This window comes from Melitaea cinxia, chromosome 3, assembly GCF_905220565.1.
Source record: "Melitaea cinxia chromosome 3, ilMelCinx1.1, whole genome shotgun sequence".
NCBI lineage: Eukaryota > Metazoa > Arthropoda > Insecta > Lepidoptera > Nymphalidae > Melitaea > Melitaea cinxia.
The window spans coordinates 6,865,278-6,885,554 of record NC_059396.1 but is presented as its reverse complement, the minus strand read 5'-3'; the positions used below and the strand labels follow the sequence as shown (position 1 = coordinate 6,885,554).

Sequence of the window (20,277 nt, the reverse complement as noted above, 5' to 3'; positions counted from 1 at the left end):
AAACTTTGTGAAACACTGATTTCAACGCGGGCGAAGCCGCGGGCACAGCTAGTATATATATATATATATATATATATATATATATATTGGAAGTTAGAATGTAGATATAGAATGATTAATGGACTGATTCAGCCAGTGACATCCTACTGGTGGGCCCATTCCACTTTCTACATGCAGGAGTCACTGCTTAATCCAGCATGCTGCTCTACTGCTTTGTCTAGGCAATCGAAACCACGACTGCTGGTGTTAAGCATCTCACACCACTATACCAGAGTGGTTGAATATTAAGCTCATTGTAGCGAATACGTGTGATTGAATTGCTGGCCATCCCGTGATATTTTTTTCCTGACAGTACATTACGCGAAGTTGTAACGTCTGTTTACAATGTTTGGTCCATACTTTGGCCGACCAAAATTTGGTCAACGTCACTAGAGTGACATTATAATAAGCCCTACATGTAAATCTAAACTGGCGCCTGACATCTGCAGAATATCTAACTGTTGGTTAAATAACAACGGAGATGTATTTTGTGGTCATTAAATTAATGTCTTGTAAAAATTACAAACAAACATTATCATGGTAGGACCACTAAAAGTTAGGAAGTATTAGCTTTTAAATAACCATGAATCCGTCACGCGTCATATAACAATAGTAGTACTGTTAATGAAATTATAAGCGTTGCCTAAGCGTCGTTTGCGGCAAATATTGTCATGTATGATAAAAAACTATTTATCATGATAAAAGAAAAATAAATGATGTTCATCGTATTATTTTTAACTATTGTTTTAAATAGGCTATTTTAGTGGCAGAGTTAGTGCCTACGTGAATTTTAAGCAAGGCTATTGGTTAAATGAAAAAATACTAAAACTAATCCTTGTTACATTGTTTGTTTGTCTTAAAAATATTGTATATACCATTACATATATACCATTTCCTCTGCCTAAAGGTTGCCTGTAAGAGACCGCTCATTAGCGCTAAGGCCGCCTTTTATACTTATCTCCTGTTTGTATTTTTTGTAATTTAGCTCACTCTTGGTGTACAATAAAGAGTTTTTATTATTATTATTATTAATCCTATTTTTATTTTAAAAAAATATTATTTAAATTTTTAAGACAATAATAATTTTTAGCCAAGTTGCATTTTAATTTTTAATAGACAACCACAGATTTAATTTTTAGGTTAAAATAGATTGTATATTGTCTAAGTAATATATGCTTCCTTCTTAAATTTATGTGTGTTTACTAATGACATTATTAACACCATTTAATATTAAAAATTATAGCTTTATGCCAATTACCTTACAAAAAATTGTCTCCAAATTAAATGATGCTAAAGTACTGTAAGATGACATTGCGAAACTGCAATAACAACACTCATAGTTCTGTACTTTCTGAGACAAGTGACACAAGTCGAGAATCGTCATTTTACAGAAGAGCAAAAACAAGCTTACAAAAAAATTTTCGTGAACTAAGTGGGCTAGGCTTAATGTGTTATTTACATTTAACTTTTTTAAGAGCTATATCACTTTGAATGAACGTGAATTAGACAAAAAATTCGTTATTATTTTCTGAAAATACCCACGTTAAAATCGCAAAAAAAAAAGTCTATAATCTATCTCTAATTAGGTACGAGAGCCACAGATATATTTTTGTACAATAATGAGGAGATAAGTATTATAATTAATTCTAAAATAGAACATATAACTGAAACTTACGTTTTCTAGTAGCAAAACTTATTTGATTTTCTAGTAGAAAACCTCATAATTTTTGCAAGGGGGATAAGGCAAGCAGGGACATAAATATACGGGCCATTTTGTACTTGTAGTGATTTTAAGCAATTTTTATTGCTTATGCTGATTAACAACAGATTATAAACAAATTTATTCGAATGGGTTACTATATAATAAACTGTGAATATGCACATAAAATAATGTCCATTAAACGTAGTTGTTCACAGTCTGTTTATGCTTAATGAATTTTGTATGGAAAATAATATCTAATTTTAAATAAAATAAGCTTACGCTCCAGCTTGTAATATCCCACTACTGGGCATACGCCTTTTTCCTCATGTAAGAGAAGGATCAGAGATTGATTCACCACGTTGCTCCAATGCGGGTTAGCGGATATATTTCCTACTATGAGTAACGATCGCTATCAGGTGTACATGATAACAGCCGGGACCGACGGCGTAACGTGCTCTTCGAGACACGGTGGGGTGATCCACAAGGACTACACAACACCCATACCAAGGCATACATATGCATACATAACACAAGCCAATACACAGGTTTGTCATGTGCGGGGATTGAACCCGCAACCGCCAGCGCAACAGCCACAAATCAGTGCTGACACATATCAGTGAGACAAACCGTTGCACCAACGCGTCGTCATTAAAATACAATCAATAGCTTTAAGTAAATTTTATGTATTATAGCTAGAAAGATAAGTCCCTCTCATAATACTTAGGTTGACGATTATAAAACCTAGTGACTAACACGTAATATTTGACCAGCAAAGAGATTATGACGTAATAGGTATGAATACAACTACCGCCATACAGCTGTTATGTAAGCACGTTACACAAGACCTTTCCAATGTCTACAATAAAACAATAACATAGCAGATCACCTAAATACGTTAAGAATTCTTCCTGAACAATAATTCCTTTTATACTAAGACAACCTTAGCCGCAGACGAGGACGCAGCGGAGAGCCATTATTTTGAACTGCACATATTAAACTTTTTTTTTTCTACAATATCAGTATGGCTTGCCTTAAAATCTGATCGTAAATCCTTTGTTTGTAATAATGTACTTATAGACCGTTTTATAAAAGGGTAATATTATTATTTAGAATTAAGAGCTTACACTAGTGCCTAGATAGCACAGATGATTTGGGCAATGTCACTTAACTGTAACCGTAAAAGATTTGTTCATCGAAACAAAGTAAAATTCTGAACTTCCTTTTTTATTAAAAAAAAAATCTGATACCGTTTCAGATATTAGCCGGAACAAACAGACAGACAGAAAGACAAAAATTGTAAAAAATGTCATTTTGGTATATGTACCGTGTACGTACGTATACGTACATCCATATGCACTTAATATAAAGCGGTTATTTTAATATTACAAACAGACACTCCAATTATTTGTATAGATTGATATTATAAATCTTGACAATACTTTGTAATATTTTAAGATTCGATAAAAATAATGACATGCCGAATACTCATTGAGTAGTTTATCTACCTAACTCTTGTAATGAATAACAAATTATTATTATTATTTGTATACATTAATTTAAAAAAACATTTCTCAACCTTATAAATTTCTGTATTTTGTGCACTTTTGTTTGTAATTATGTAAAAATTAGACACTGTATACCCATCATACATGACTATACATAAAATCATACGCTTTTTTAACGTTACGAACGTTTTTTGCTGGCTAGGGTACACCTCGTAACGCCCTATAAGGAACTTCGTTAGAAAATTAAATTATTAAAGTATAAGTGTTAGAAGTTAAATATTATGTTATCATAAACTATACTCGCGTGACGTACTCAACGTGATATTTATCTATCTTAAAAATATAAATGTATTACTTCCTATCGGGAATCTTTTACGAAAGGTTTCGTGCAGGAAACGGAAGGAAGAAGCAAACAGTTGCCATGATACATTGTCTATTGTAACCTTTATTTATTAACATTCTGCGAAAAGGTGACTGTTATAAAGTAGTTATAGCTCTTATTCATCATTTATTTATTTCGTAATAATAGTCTTATTAAACGTAACGACTAACTAGATTAGATACCTGTTTTAGAGGTAGTTTCTTTTTTCTTCTCTAAATAAATTAAATAATGTTGTAATTATTTTATTTACCCAAAAAATAACATTTTGCCTAGCAAGAATTACGGACACTCAATGTTTAACAAACACTTTCAAAGTATATATTACGCAAATGGGTCACACCATATTGTTGCATTCTAGTACCTTCTAACTGTCTCTGTAAACGGGTCTGAAGCAGCCAATGATCACAGCTAAATAATACTCTCAAGGAGTATTGTTTTCCTGTGGTGAGACACATAATCCAGATCTCCTGGGGAGAGTCAGGGGTATTCTTACCATACGGTAGGTAACCGCTTACCATCAGGTGGGCTTTACACTTGTTTGCCGCTCTAGTTGTATAAAAAAACGGATTTACGGAAGAAAGGCTTAAAGGGGATAAACTTCAAATAATCAAACAAAGCATTTGATCACAAACAAACACAAAACAAAAACTAAATATTATAATTGTTTTGTCTTCCATTTTTCTTAATATTGCCTGATATTTTTTATGATGGTTTTCCTTAATCTCTCACGTACAAATGTGGGCCGAAAATAAATTAATATGTATATATAGTCCAATAGTTCCATATGTCTATACCAACTTGCATTTAAGTTAAAACTAGTAAATGCTATTTAAATGCAATTTACATGACGATTAATATGTATTGCATTCATGTAAAACACAAAACTTTCTTTTTTTGATGCTAAATATAATTTTATATATAAATTATCATTTAGGATCATAAACTTACGTGTTCTTATTTACCTTCCGTTTTTTTAAGGAAGAAAATGTTCGGCCAACTAGAAAACATTTACCAAAAAGAGAGGACAACAATGACTATTTTTTAAATTTTCATTATTCATTTTACTAATATCATCATAAGTTACCCTTTACTACTTGAGCGAGACACGTAAAAAGTATTCTAGTAAATATATATCTGAGTATTAGACCGAATATTCTTCATTTAAAGAAATTAAATATCGATTATCACACTTAATACTGAATGGGTAAAATATACTCATAGCGACATAGCTCTCCTTTTTGTTTTATCTTTTCACGAATAAAAATTGTATTAATAACACTAATCCACTAAAACGCATTGCATGATAAACGCTAATAAATTAATTAAGATCTTAATTAGTATCATGTCACATGAATGCGACGGTTACATCTTGTTAGTTCGCCTGGAACTTCTCGGTAATTTATACAGAAATTTCTCTACATGGTCGTCATCGATGCACTACATTCACTTGTGCGTATTAGTTACACATTGTAAGCAATAGCTGCTGCTGAAGTTGCTTAAGATAGTTATAATAATATATTATTAATTATAATAATAGTAATTATTAGAAACGTTAATGAATTCCCCGATTCTTTTGATAAGCCAAAGCCTGAGCCACAATTAACCTGTGTGCTCTTCCATTATTTATATACCTTAAAATAAATAATAGGTAGGTACATGACAAAAAAAAATAATACAGGATAAGAAGAATGTGTGTGTGTTTGTGTGTGCTATTTTGCTCAATATAGTTGTGACAATAAACTTGTATAATATGTGCATACCGTGCTGTACAGTATATCCTGAGACCTTCAGTTTTTTGGTAGTTCAGCGAGGACAGCAACTTGAGAAACTGAAGAGCTCCTCAGAGCACACTTGAAATAACAAGAATTCATTTTAAGTTTTGGTAAACGTTTTAAATATTGTTGCCAATACGTTGGTGCAACAGACACAACAATGGCTGTTCTTATAGTAGTCGCGGATTTAATCGTAACAAACATATTCATATGTATATAGGTCAAACACATGTTTGCCATGGTCTGGGTGTTTGTAATTGTATGTTATAAGATGTAAATTAATAGGTAAGTGCAATGTATGAATTTAATTATTTGATTTGATTGCTATTGTAACGAACTAAATTTTGAAAAAAAGAAATATAACTTACATAGGTATATTTAAATATTTGTATTTATTTGTAGCAGAGCTTAGCTATTCACAATGAACTATATTTCATATAACGATGACTCAATTGAGGAAATAGAACAATCTTATAGAAAATTGCTATGATGCTACCATACTAGAACCCTTACGTTTCAAACGATGAACCGGAAGCCAACGATCGCCGTCATTCGCCTTTTCCTAAATTCTAACTCCCTCGTCCCATCGGACCCTCACGATGGAAATCTATTTGTCGCTCCTGTTTTACTGCGATCGTTTATAAATGGTGATAGTTACCAAACAACAGATAATCAACCGACTTACTGGCTAGCTATTAAACAAAAGTAACATTTAGCGCTTGTTAATATTCAAGCATATGTATTGTCTCAGGTAAGTGACTAACGAAACAAGATGCGTAACGAAGCAATGTGATGTAAAATAATGCTAGCAATACTGCTGGTGACGTTGGCGGTGAATTAATGTGACAACCACAAAGCAAAGAAATACTAGTGACAACCTTGGACAACGTGAAGTCGTAATGACAATTTGATGCGATAAATAAATCAAGAAGCGTTGTTGCGTTTGTCGCGTACGTAGGAAAACAGGTTGACCTCGTTTTGCAAGACATTTAGGGATTCGAGATGTCGAGATACTTCAAGTACCTTTATGGCGGAAACCCTACCTTCTCTTCTCTCAGCTCTACAATTCACATCAAGCTCAAACTGATCGAACAAGCCTCGGTTGTTTGACAGCAAGCTTGTCCATCGTTATTTGCAATTATACGAAGAACAATTCTGCGTAAATCTAACAGCTGTAAAAAAGTTGGCGCAGGCTGGCAATTTCCTCCAAACAAACACTCACCAGCTTGTTTTGATCCAATTTGTGTGCGGGGTTATGAAATTTAAATATGATTTTTAACCATTGACGAATTAGTAGTAAATTTGTAGGTCTTTAATACTTTCATCACGGAACGTTTGACCTCCAATAACGTTTTAGGAATACCTTAATAAAGAACAAAACGCAATTGAATTAAAATTCTATACAGTCTCGTATATTGTATAATCGTAATCGGCCACATCTCCTTTCACTTTTGTCGGCCACCAACCTCCGTTCCCATTGACGTTACGTATCGGATATTATATTAAAATTACAAAGGACTATAGTAGAGTACGCAGCCATTTAAATGAATTATTTGTCCCTTTAGACATCCGCATACCGTTAGTAGAACTGCCTACTCAGTATCTATTTTTATTGAACGCACGCTTATGAAGTAGAACAATCGCTACTATAATTGTACTTACTTTTAGAATATTTTTAATCGTATTGCCTTTATTATTTTATTTATTTATTTAAGTAAATATGTATTAGTTTCCACTTGCTGTTAAAGAATTATCTTTCGTAATAATAAAAAATATAGTTTTTATTTTTATTTTTGCAAATAAATATACGCAGTAACGGTGCAGTACACGGTGAAATCAAATCAGCAATAATAACAATTCCTATTTACAAAAGGGGGCTTCGAGCTTGCAACGTTATCAATACCTATATAAACATAATTTTTGTCAGACATATTTTGGTTAGAATATATTTTCCTTATTATTATCATACAAGGATAGTTAGGCCACAGTTTTTGAAATAAACTGGCGCCAGTCAACTGTCGGAAATACTTATTTATAAAACATACAAAACATTGATACGGAGAGTGAACTGATACTTCTCAGAAGTTTATTCCTATAACTCATTAGCAGAACAAAATTTTTAACAATATATTATTGAATACATACAGATATAACATAATTAGTCAAAATAATACTAATATTTATAATGAAAAAAAAAATATAAAATAATTAACTGTGGTGGTGGTGTGGTGTTAAGAATTTATAAATATAGAGTAGCAAGGCTCGTGTATTGTAAATTATATATAATGTATATATAATTTTAATAATTAATTAATTTACAAAAACAAAAGCAATTATCTATAAAATGATATATAATTTATGTGGAATGTGGGAAAAAGGAGGGAAACATCTTCATCATCAGAATAAATTTAATCTCAATAACCGAGGGTAGTATAATAAAAAGCACACTTCTTTACATAAGTTTTTTATTATTTTTATTACACACATTGCTAAATTAAAAGAATACGTTTAATGGACGTGGAAGTAAAAGTAAACTTCGCGGTTCAATTTGTCTCCAAGGACAGTAATATGGAACATTTATTTAAACAAAAACTAGTTTCGTACTAGCCTCATTAATAACTAGTGATTACGACATTTATAGGATAAGTGTGATTTCTATATTTAAAAAAAAAACGATTCGTTTTCTAACATGAGCAAAACAAAGAATCGAATATACATATATCTACGTTTTTAGGAACTATATTAGGCTTCGGCGGGTATACCGATGCATTTTTCCCAGTAACGGTTCATAGTACCGTATCTGTGCATGTTCACTCCGGCCAAACTGTGAGCTTCATCAGGATATGACTAAAATAAACATATTATTAAATTAATGAGATATTCCTTACATAATGACGGTTACATTTATTTAAAATGTTTCCTTATTGCATAAACTTATTAGAAGGAAACGTAATTCGAGGAACATTTAATATTTTGGCATTAAATTAAATATAATTATTATATACTAGCTGCCCGGACAGACTTCATTCTGTCAAAAGTTAATAGTAAAAATATATTATTTTTTTTAGGATTAAAACCGTCCGTGGGCACATACAAAAAAAAAGCCGAATTGGTCGAGCCATTCTCGAATTACGCGCTTAGTAACATTCATTTTTTTTATATAGACTAGGTACTAGTGGGAAATATAAGATCAGTACTACTGAATTACATATTACTTTTCCGCTGTCAATTGTGAATCAAAATATTAAAATTCCATTCAAATGTTTTTTAGATCATAAAGATATTTATCGTAATCTTAGCCCTTCTAAAACTAAAGATGCGTCGTATAACATGTGTATACAGAACTTTTTAGATTTCTAACGAATATAAGTTCATGTATAACTATAAAAGTTTTTATTAATATCCAAAATAATTCTTACCATTTGATCAAATGGTATGTTTAATTGCTGCAGTTTTGTGAACAGTTTCGCAGCGTTTTGGTAGTGAACGTTATCATCTGCGTTACCATGCATGACATAGAACTGCTTCCCTCTTAGTCTCTCAGCTAGCAAGGTAACGTCCCCAGCTTGGTAACCGGACAAGTTGTCCTCCGGAGTCGGCAGACCCATATAACGCTCAGTGTACATTGTATCTGTAATGAGAATTACCTCCTGTATTTTTAATTTTAAAAGAATAGATAATATTGCTAAATAAAGCTAAATGAAAATAGCTCGCTGAATTTCCGTCACCATCCGTTCCGTTTCCAAGTATTTGTATATATAGTTTCTAATCTTTTAGTATTCTGTCTTATAGTTTTAGATCATCAAATTGTCCTATGTTTTCAATCTCTATCGCATAAGAGCCAAATTTCAGCCGAGGTGTCATTATGAATTTTCTATTCAGTTAGTTAAGTATCAACGTTCACATCTTAAAATTATACATGTTTCTTTGCAAAAAGTTTGGTTTTAAGAAAAAAAAAAATCTAAAACTGATCCATATGAGATGAAATAATCAGAAGGGAGAAAAAGAGTCTAACAAAAGTAATACTCACTGTAGTAAATCCAGGAGGTGACAGGCGCGCCGGATATACCACACTGGAACATGTTCTGGTCATCATGGACCAAGGTTAGAAGCGTTGCGTATCCGCCATAACTATGGCCGAAGATACCGACCCTGTCGGGGTCCATGAACCCGTAGCGATTAAGAACTTGTCTGAAATAAGTTAAAAAAATCAAATAATCTTACGTCACAAATATACCTATACCTATAATAGGTACTTTAAATAACGCTATTTTTTTATTGCAAAACTGATTCTAAGCATTCAACCTAGAATATTATCTCAAGGGAAGGAACCGTGCCCTGCTATTTTACCAGAACAATAACTAAGAAAACATTCTTAGGTAAATACCGAGATATAAAATAATGTTTGAGTGAATTCAGGTTCAACGCTGAAGGCTCAACAGTTTAAACATAATGAAGAAACAAATTTATCCATATTGAAAGTGCAAAAAGATAAAAAAGAGCTGCTCGAGATAAATTGATTTGCTTTCCTGCTGATTAACGTATCCCATGCACTTCGCCAAACACAAGACGAAAAAATATACATAAAAACTCGTCATTAATTATTAATTTTATTAAACTTATCATATTCTACTTGAACAAAAATGAATACTATTTACTGATAAGTGTTTTTATTTATACATCATCATAAAACATCAGGAGCGAAACACAGGTTTTAAGTGATCATCATACGAATAATGGTTTCTAGAAGCGTGACATTTTAGCCAAAAAAAAGTTTTTTTTAGAACTGTGTTTCATATTAATATAAAAATGAAATAAAGATCGGTATATAATATGTTACCTTAGTACCACGAAATGATCTTCAATTTCAGCTGTTCCAAGCGCGTTGTTAACGGAATACAGAATATCTTGTCCGTTGAGTTCTGCTCCCCGTCTGTCCGCCATCATATAAATTGTGTTGCGGCTTGTGGTGAGGTAAGAATGATAGCCTAAAACATTAGAAACCTATACATTTTTCCGGCCCAAGAACCGTTCTGGTGTAGTGGTGCGGGTAGTCGCGTAAAACACCGATGGTTTGCGGGTTCGATTCCCGCTCGCGATGGATATATATTTGTATTTGTACAAATATTCCTTTCCGGTGCCTCGAGGAACCCGTTAACTGTCGGTCCCGATTGTTATCGTAAATACCTGATAGCGATCGTTACTCATAGTAGGGAACATATCTGCCAACCCGCAGTAGAGCAGCGTGGTTGATTAAGCTACATGAAAAAAGAGGCCAACAGGGGGATGTTACAGGCTGAATGTTTTTTTTTCCAGCTCATTTATATGGCATAGCATTGGGAGCAGTTTATTTATACCTACCATGTTTTACATAATGTAATTGATCGTTTGTTTGTGGACAATTCATAATCTAAAGAAGTACGGAAAGTAGAACCCAGTTGGTAACATAAGATTAATAACTATTGCTAATCTTGGTAAGAAAATTATCCGCCGACCTGTTTTGAGTCCCCGTTTGTCTCGCGTATGAGGACGCACGGAGATGAGTACTCAGTGGCGAAAGCGAGGCACTACAGGCGATTTTAGTTTCGTCCCCATTTGCAATTTAAAAAATTAGGGGCTATAATAAGAATCTAAACATTGTAAAAAATCTAATCAAGCACGAAAGGTACACATTATAATTATATTACACATATGTTTTTACTGATGATAATTATTTTTTGAAAAATAGGCGTGTATCATTAGTAAATATAAATAGTTACTAACGATTTTCAGTAAGACGAATGTAGGAATATTTATTTTGTGCTATGTTCATTCCATAATAATTATTAGGTTTTTTTGAATTTTATTTGTTTCGATAAAAGATTTTGTTACAATTATCACTGCTATGTTCACACGAAAAAACATTTAAATCAAGTTGTATCTATCATAGCTAAATAAATTAAATGATAGTTTTTATGACTATAAACATTTACCAACATTGGTGAACCCAAAAAATTGTCTAAAAAGGACGTTAGAAGGTAATTGTTGTTTAGTTAAAGGGCCATTAATATATACTCAGGTTATTTGATTTAGACATAGTGACAGAAGCGCCACCTACTGAATCCAATTGTTATCAAACCATCCATGAACCCATTGAAATGTACACACGAAGTTTCAACCAAATCAGTCCGGCCATTTAGGAGAAACACACGCACAGAGGAAATATATATATTACTAGCTGACTCGGCAAACGTTGTCTTACCACTAAACGCTATTTAAAAATAGGGGTTGGTGGTAGAAGGGTGAACACTTAGGGTTGTATGTATTTTTCAATGCCAAATCATAATAAAATAAAAAATAAATAATTTATCTAATAATAAAAAAAGATCGGGGTGGACTACCCTTAACATTTAGAGGAATGAAAAATAGATATTGTTCGATTCGCAGACCTACCCAATATGCACAAAAAGTTTCATGAGAATCGGTCAAACCATTTCGGAGGAGTTTAATTACAAACATCGCAACACGAGAATTTTATATATTAGATTGTAACTCACCAACAGTAAAAGTATCGTACACGGTGTTAGTTCCAGGTCCAGAATAAACGAAGTAAACGACGGGGTATTTCATAGTGGTGTTGTTGAGGTCCAATCCGGGGGGCAACAGTAGCCTCACGGGCGCCGGGTAGCCGTTCTCTAGAGGAACCGTCGTAATGATGCTCTGTGGCCTGCTCTTACCGACCAGACGATCTCGAACTATTCCATTGTTTTCCCATAGAAGTAACGTTGTACGATTCTGTTAACAAAGTCCAATTTTTGAAATAACCTTTTCAGAAGTATCAAAACACAGTACAATTTAAAACTAAAGTGAGAGATTTACTATAAACTATGAACAGCTAGACTTGCCTAGTGGAACTACCTATTTTTGATTATTGATGACAAATACGTTCAGGTCAAAATTTACTAAAATTAAGAGACCCATCAGTACAGCGGAAAACTCCTAACTTTATAGTTATAAAAATGCACCAGTAGGTATTTACAAATTTATAAGCGAACAGTGATATTCCTGCTCTAAATTAAATAAAAATGAGAACTCGAGTATAAATTAGAAGGTGTTTTAACACCTTAATTACAACAAATTAACGAGATTGAGAAAACAAAAACGTAGTCGGAGATTGTGAGTGGCTGAAATTAGACAATCATCTGCTAAGCGCCTCGTTAAATACAGATGCTTTACCAGGAGGTCGATGATGTAGGCGCAAATACATAATCGACGGTTGCCAATTATAGAAAGGAATCAGAGAAACGTTTGCTATACCTCAATAAGCACAGTCTTACCAGGGAGTCGATGATGTGGGTGGCAAAAGGTTTATCAGGGGAGGAGCAAGACAGTGCGATGTAGGCAGCGGAGCAGCTGGCAGTAGTAGCAATCCAGGCATACAGCCCGCCATCCGAAAGTACCAAGTCTTAGCTCAGAAATTAGAAAACCGTCTTTTATGTCTCAATGTGCTGTGTGGCTACGGTACCAAAGAATATAGCCACCCCCTCTCTTCCCGTGGGTGTCGTAAGAGGCGACTAAGGGATAACAAGGTTCCACTACCACCTTTGAAGTTAAGAAGCCGACCGAGGGCGGGATAACCATCTAACCGCTGGCTTTGAAACACACAGGCCGAAGACGGGCAGCAGCGTCTTAGGTGCGATAAAGCCAGCCCTGCGGTCACCAACCCGCCTGCCCAGCGTGGTGACTATGGGGAACGCACATGAGTTCGCGCATTTTTGGCGCGAACTTGTGAAGACCTATGTCCAGCAGTGGACTGCAATAGACTGGAATGATGATGATGAAGATGATGATGTCTCAATAACGTCAACAATCTTACTAGGGGGTTGATGATGTAGGTGGCAGAAGGTTCATCAGGGGAGGAGCAAGTAAGTGCGATGTAGGCAGCCGAGCGGCTGGCAGTAGCAGTGACCCAGGTACACGGCCCACCATCCGGAAGTACCAAGTCACAGCTCAGGCAACCTGGACGCGCGCCCGCTGCATGTAACTGGGAGCGCCATGGAGCACCCGCCACTGTTCGTGTATAGTAGCTACGAGCAATCAGAATCTTAGCGATCCGTAGGGGAATTGCGGATAGGGTCGGCAACGCGCTGCTTCTGACGCATCGCATTACTTCTGATATTGCAAATGTCTATAAACTACGGTAATCGCTTACCATCAAGTGAGCTGTACGCTGTGTTTGCCGACCCATTCACATTAAAAAAAATAGAATAATTGGCATTTGCATGGCACGCGGCCAAGAGGTCATAAATCACATGCGGCTCGATAGGGGAGGAAGGCTTCGTAAAAAAAATCACGAAATATCATAAGGAGGAGGGGCTGTTATGAGATATCACGTGTATTTATTTTTCGTTGAGCACGCGATTTTAAAGCAAAAAAATATCAAACAAACACTTGAAATTATGATCATTATTATCACAATGCTTAATTATAGCAGGGTAAGAGGTTAAAACGTTTCTAAAAAATATCACGTGATTATTGGACAACCCCCAAAAAAGTTTACCACATGAATTAGTCGAGCTTCTTTGTTTCTTTGAATTAGTAACATCAGAATTTAAGAAAGAAAATACAGAAGAATCATGGAATGAATGACTTCAATATTAAAAAAGAAACAACAACAGCTCCTTCTTTATGTATTACCATAAGTTGGCAAAAGTTATGGAAAATATTAGATTACATTTTGATATAATTATTGGTCATTTATGTTCCTATATCGACCAGTGGCTTTTAGCCTTAGAAAATGGTAAAAAATGAAAAAAAATTATAGTAAGATAAAACCCATTGGAAAAGAAAGAGAATACAATGAATCCCTTTCATTTTCGTTATATTCTTTTTTTTTACAATGGGTTTCATCCTACTCCACATTTCTTTTTTTGTTTCAAAAGCTAAAAGCCATGGTCTAATATCGTTGTCTGTAACAATAACGTTACTATTTATAAAATAATATTAATAAAATCTAGCACTATAAATGAATGACTATAGTCTATTTTACTCTAGGAAGTATGTACTCACTATGCCAAATTTGCCTCATCCATTCCCACAAAGTTGTTCACAGTGAAAGCACCAGGAGTGATGGAGCTAGAGACGATTTCTCCATTGAGTCTCATACTGACATACAAGTGCTTCCATATGTTTCCATCAGCCTGTTCCAAGGACCAGCGAGTGGACACGTAAAAGTCTCCCGCTGCACTGAACTGAGGTAGCGCGATAGGTACCCAACCATTGGACTGCTGACGGTGTTCTTCCTAAAACAATGTTATTTTCTAAGTGACCATTGTTATTAGTGTATTTCCATATTTTGAATTAGAATGTGTTAGTTACGTTGTTGTGTGTGTCTTTCCTAACATTTCATATTTAGCTCTCAAGCACATAACATTTCTAATTTCTGAAATATCACTTCTAAAAAGAATCAATGAAAATAAGAAGATAATAATAAGAAGTATTTAACTAATTTACCTCGCATTGCGATGTAACTATATTGCAAATCCTCAAAACAGTATAGTTCTGTCGTCGGTTCAGCCAATGTACAGCTATTTCTGTAGTAGTGGTCCATGTCACTCCACCCAAGATATGGTCATTAGTGACATCGGTTGGCGCTTCCAGGGTAGTAAAATTAAGGTTTGTTGCGGCCGTCCTTAAGTCTACGACGCGTAGCCTTACAGTTGGATTTGTACGGCCGGCCTGTAATGAAAGAAAAAAAATATATTGGTATATACTATTTCGTTGTTAACCAAAACTTAGCTTTTTTATGCAACTAGGTCGGGAAATAAGCGTAAGTCATCTGACGGTAAGCAGTTGTCATATTTTATAGACATTTGCAACACCAGAAGCATCGCAAGTACGTTGCTGAAAAATTTACCTTAGGATATTTAAGATCATATAGTTCTGGATACAAGTCATCTGGATCAGTCTTGTCCACATAATAGTAGTAGGAATATGTCTCTACTAAAGTGTCATCGAAACTGGCAAAGGCTAAATAATTGCCATCCGGAGAGAACCAGGTGGCTTGGCCAGTGTACATAACATCCTCTGAAAGGATAAAAAATTGTATGATAACAATATATTAAATCTCAATTAACACTAAAAGTCATCTTGGTCTTTGTAATAAATTAAAATAATGTAAATTATCCTGAATGTTTTAATTGTTTCAGCAATTGATTAGCAAAACAAATTTAGCCCTAATCACTCTCTAATATTATTCTTAATAGGAGACATGGACAGTGTGGTGAGATATTTACAAGCTCTTACACCACTATTTTTTTGTTATCGTTTCTGTTTGAACCTAATGATGTATTTATCTTATTTAATTTGTAACACACTTTTTTAGTTTACTTAAAAGCGCTTACAATAGGAAATGCTGATCCAAATTTGAGTTCACTATTAAATATATCTGAGTGAGCGTTTTTTATCTGATTATCTGATTTTGTTTTTACTACATAATCTTTTGTTATATTATGGTGACAAACAATTACTTATGTTACATTTTAATCATAAGGCATATGTTGTTTATGATATTAAATATTATACCTTCATAAACCCAATCGGTATGTCCATTGTATATAACTCCTGGAACGCCATCAGTAGTGATCTGTATAGCTTGATTGGAGTTTTCAGGGAGGTAGTACAAGTTATTATCCAAAACGTAGGCCAAGGAATGTCCACCCCCGAATATGCAGAGCTGAAGACGTTGATTGCTTGCGACGTTTGTTACGGCTCTGAATCAAGATAATGTTTTATCTAAGTATTTCATCATTTAGTTAAAATTACCCTACCTCCTTTTCATAATTGTTGACTCGTGTCTGTATTGTATGAGACAATGTTTTAAATGTTACAATCATCTCAAACAAATATCCAGTCGACTAGAATAACTAGGTATAGTAGCACAAAAATATTGGATTATTATCTAACAGTATAAAAACCGCTCAACTTTCATTGATAATAATTGTGTTTGCAAGCAAACGAAAAAAAGCCGACTTCAATTACATCGACAAGTAATACAACGTAGATCGACGAAAAAATAGTCAAGTACCTGCGCGTTATCAAAGATTACTCAAAAAGTAGTTATTAGATCTCGATAAAATTTAAATGTGACCACATGACAAACATCAGCTTTCGATTAAATTAAAAGTTATCAAAATCGGTACACCCAGTAAAAAGTTATGCGGATTTTCGAGAGTTTCCCTTGATTTCTCTAGGATTCCATCATCAAATCCTGGTTTCCTTATCATGGTACGAAACTAGAGATATCTCCTTTCCAACAAAAAAAGAATTATCAAAATCGGTACACCGAGTAAAAAGTTATGTGGTATAATACAATGTAGGTCGACGAAAAAAGCGTCAAGTAAAAACGCATTATTAAATATAACTCGAAAAGTAGTTGTTAGATCTCAAATAAATTTAAATAGGACCAATTGACACACACCACCTTTCATTAAAAAAAATTTGTCGAAATCGGTCTACCCGGTCAAAAGTTCTGATGTAACATACATTTAAAAAAAATACAGTCGAATTTAGAACCTCCTCCTTTTTTGGAAGTCGGTTAAAAATAGCTGTTATCCGCGGAATTTCTCGCATATAAATTAATTAACAGAGATTCTTAAATACTTTATTGATATATTACATTCGTTTGTGACCATATTTGTCGTTCTACCAAACTAGTCACAGCGCTCACCCTCGAACCGGCTACGCAGAACTTTACGTGTAAAAACCAGTCTTCCCTTATGTATACTCCCGAAATTTATTTAATTTTCCTGATATTTATTTAATCCTCCAGATATTTATTTCATTTAAGTAATATGAACTAATTTAATATTTGTCGGTCGCCTAATCAGCTCGCTTTAGACTACATCTCTTTGTTAATGGAGAAGAAACGTAGTGTATAGACAATTTTTATATGCCATTAATTTAACGGTCGTGGTCATTGAAGGTTAGAACTTCTTCGTTCTTGCGAGGCCCCCAAACAAATTCAAGACTTTTTTTTAGCACAAAACGGCGACTTCGCCAACGCCTAGCTACGACACTGCTATAGTGCCATTTACGGCGTGTTAATATCAATCATTAGTATTAGTAAATATTAAACACAAAACATTCACTTAGTGCTAAATACATACCCTGTCGAAATTTGATAGCGCGCATACCTCGCTGTTGTCGAATACCTATAGACCTAAATTGTAAAAAATAATATATAAGAATATGGATTTTATCTATCACAATTGTATAATTATATCTGATAGGAGTATCTGATAGTGTACACTAACTTTATCTTTATTTATATTTTATTACAGGTCATTTTTATCAATAATAATACCTACTAAGAGTTTGATAATACGGTGTAGTACTTAATTTTAATAATTTGATAAATTATTGAAATAAGTAATTGTGTTTGCTCGCAAACGAAAAAACGGTCGAATTGAGTAACCTCCTTCTATTTTGAGGTCGGTTAAATAATTTTTGTCAAATACATAGTATTCTAATAATAATTCCATCATTTTTAATTTCACTCAAATGTGATTGGGTACTTACTGATTCTACTTCACTCGGAGCTAAAATATATTGTCTGTCTGCCGAAAGTATAGGACTGGTGGTGTTCAGGAAACTCTGCATAGATCATAAAGAATAATAGACAGCTTAACACAGTGTCCCATTTTTTTTTATAAAGAAGTAGTAACATCATTTTTAGTTTTTTGTTTTACTTTTGCAAACGTCGATCTACTATGGGCTAGATTAAATTGCATAATTTTTGTACATATTTATTTATAGCAAAAGTAACGATTAATTTAAGAAATATTTTAGAAATTGCGCGATACTTGGTAAAATAATATTTACCATCAACTCTCCAGACACAAACACACTGCCGGTAAGGGTTGGGACGTCAAAGACATAGATGCCCGGTTCCCCGGCTATCGTGTATGTAAACTCGGTATCTGCAAAATATAGGATAGTTTTCCGTATGTTTCATTAAATTAAATTACCTGCTGACTTTTAATTAACAAAGTAAGGAATATAACACTATACATAGTCGTAAGGCAAATAATATTACTTAGTAGGAACTTAGTTAGGTATTTCTTTGATTATTAGCGTCGTAGTATTTAAACGTGTAGGTATTTCATGAAAAGTTAATAAATTTTGAAAGTCCTTGGAGTCGAAAAGAAAATATAATATTGTCACAACTAATTAAAATGCCAGTACTTTACACGTATAATGTACCTATAACAGTGGCGTAGCGTAGTGGGGGCGGGGGGGGCGGCCCGCCCCGGGCGGCACTTTTTAGGGGGCGGCAAAATTGAACAACACTTAAATAATAAAAACAATTAGTAAATACTAGCGGCCCGGTACGTGCTTCGCTACGTATAAAGTGAAATAATAAAAAAAAATTACATCAAATTCATTTATTAATACAAAAAAAAAAAAAATTAATTGCTAGGCTATTTTAAAACTTAATCCAAAACATTTGGATAAACAGTATTTTTTGTTTTACCATTTTGAGAAGCAATAGTCGAAGACTTTTTCGTAGTCCACAAATGCCATACACAGCGGCTGATTATATTCTTCTGTTTTTTGTATAATCTACCGAACAGTATGGATGTGGTCTACAGTGCTGTAGTCATTTCGAAACCCCGCTGCTCCGGTAGTTGGAATTCGTCGAGTCTTCTGGCGAGACGATTCGTAACAACACTCGAAAACAGCTTATAGATATGGCTCAGAAGTGAGATCGATGTGTAATTCTTTGACAGAGACTTGTCACCTCTCTTAAAGAACAGCACCAAACACACTACTGGACCACACCTCTGGCGTGGTACCTCGGTGGGTGACGGCGTGAAAGAGTCTCGCCAAGACTTTTAGGGCAGGTCGCCCTGTGGCTTTAAGTAGCTCAGTCGTAACTACGTTATCCCTATTCTGCTCAATCAGAGTAGCAATCTCTCTCGTATTTGAGCAATGGAGGTCTTGGCGTACAAGTTTTCGTATCTTCTTGGAAAGTGCCCTCTGTTCTGGCGAAGCTGCTTGAGCAGTGAGCAACTCGCGCCTCCGCCACATTAGATCCAAGGCTTCGGAAGAGAGTTGGACTGCTTTGTTGACTTCGTCGGCGGAAAGTGCCTACGACCTAGTGTACACACCGTCTTCACCACGTTGTCGGTCATCTCTTCCACGTTGCCAGTAGTTTCCAGCGAATCGAATCGGTTTTGAAGTTCCCATTGAAACTGCTCGGAGCCACATAGTAATTGGGGCAGCGAACGTCGGAGAGTAGATTTCACTAAGCGGGCCCGCTCTTTTCGGAGGTATATATTTAAAGTGCTCCGCAATAGCCGGTGGTTACTGCCAGTGTTAAACCAATTAACCAAGAAGACATCTCTGAATATATGCCTTTTATCCGCTATGATGAATCTATCTCGTTCCTCATCATAGTGTTGGGGCTTTGCCATGTACACCGCCTTTGGGACTTCTTCTCAAAAAATTGAATTCATCAAGAAGAGCCCCTCTGACTCGTAGTAGTTGACGAGCATCTGCCTCCTGCGATTCCTGTGCCCCTACCCGTGTGGTCCGATCCTCGATTCGTCGCGGTCTTGTATCCCCACTTTAGCGTTGAAGTCTCCCATAACAACGTTGTAGAAGGCCGAAGTAGTCCCATGCATGGCCCTAGTAATATCGTCATACAAGGCTTCGACTTCATTGTCAGATTGTGCTGAGGTCGGCGCATAGAGCTGTATCACTTCTAGGGAGTACCTGTCAGTGAGTTTAAGTACAAGGTACGCTACCCGGTTCGACACATTGCTGACTTCCACAACGTTGTTAGTGAGAGTCTTGTGGACCAGAAAATCGACGCCACCTTGGGAAAGCCCATCA

General features: G+C 34.8%; 1 protein-coding gene across 1 annotated transcript in view; it reads right to left on the bottom strand.

Moving 5' to 3' along the window:
- Positions 1-7,851: 7,851 nt before the first annotated feature.
- The window catches only part of LOC123669742, a 32,101-nt gene continuing 19,675 nt past the window's right edge, over positions 7,852-20,277 (bottom strand). The window contains exons 8-20 of the mRNA XM_045603333.1: positions 18,262-18,359; positions 17,959-18,033; positions 17,547-17,599; positions 15,964-16,151; positions 15,296-15,465; positions 14,889-15,117; positions 14,449-14,674; positions 13,256-13,466; positions 11,937-12,174; positions 10,241-10,388; positions 9,431-9,591; positions 8,820-9,031; positions 7,852-8,247 (exon numbers count right to left, since the gene is read on the bottom strand). Coding sequence (XP_045459289.1) covers positions 8,143-8,247; positions 8,820-9,031; positions 9,431-9,591; positions 10,241-10,388; positions 11,937-12,174; positions 13,256-13,466; positions 14,449-14,674; positions 14,889-15,117; positions 15,296-15,465; positions 15,964-16,151; positions 17,547-17,599; positions 17,959-18,033; positions 18,262-18,359 — 2,114 coding nt within the window. The 3' untranslated portion in view covers positions 7,852-8,142. The remainder of the gene's footprint in view (positions 8,248-8,819; positions 9,032-9,430; positions 9,592-10,240; positions 10,389-11,936; positions 12,175-13,255; positions 13,467-14,448; positions 14,675-14,888; positions 15,118-15,295; positions 15,466-15,963; positions 16,152-17,546; positions 17,600-17,958; positions 18,034-18,261; positions 18,360-20,277) is intronic.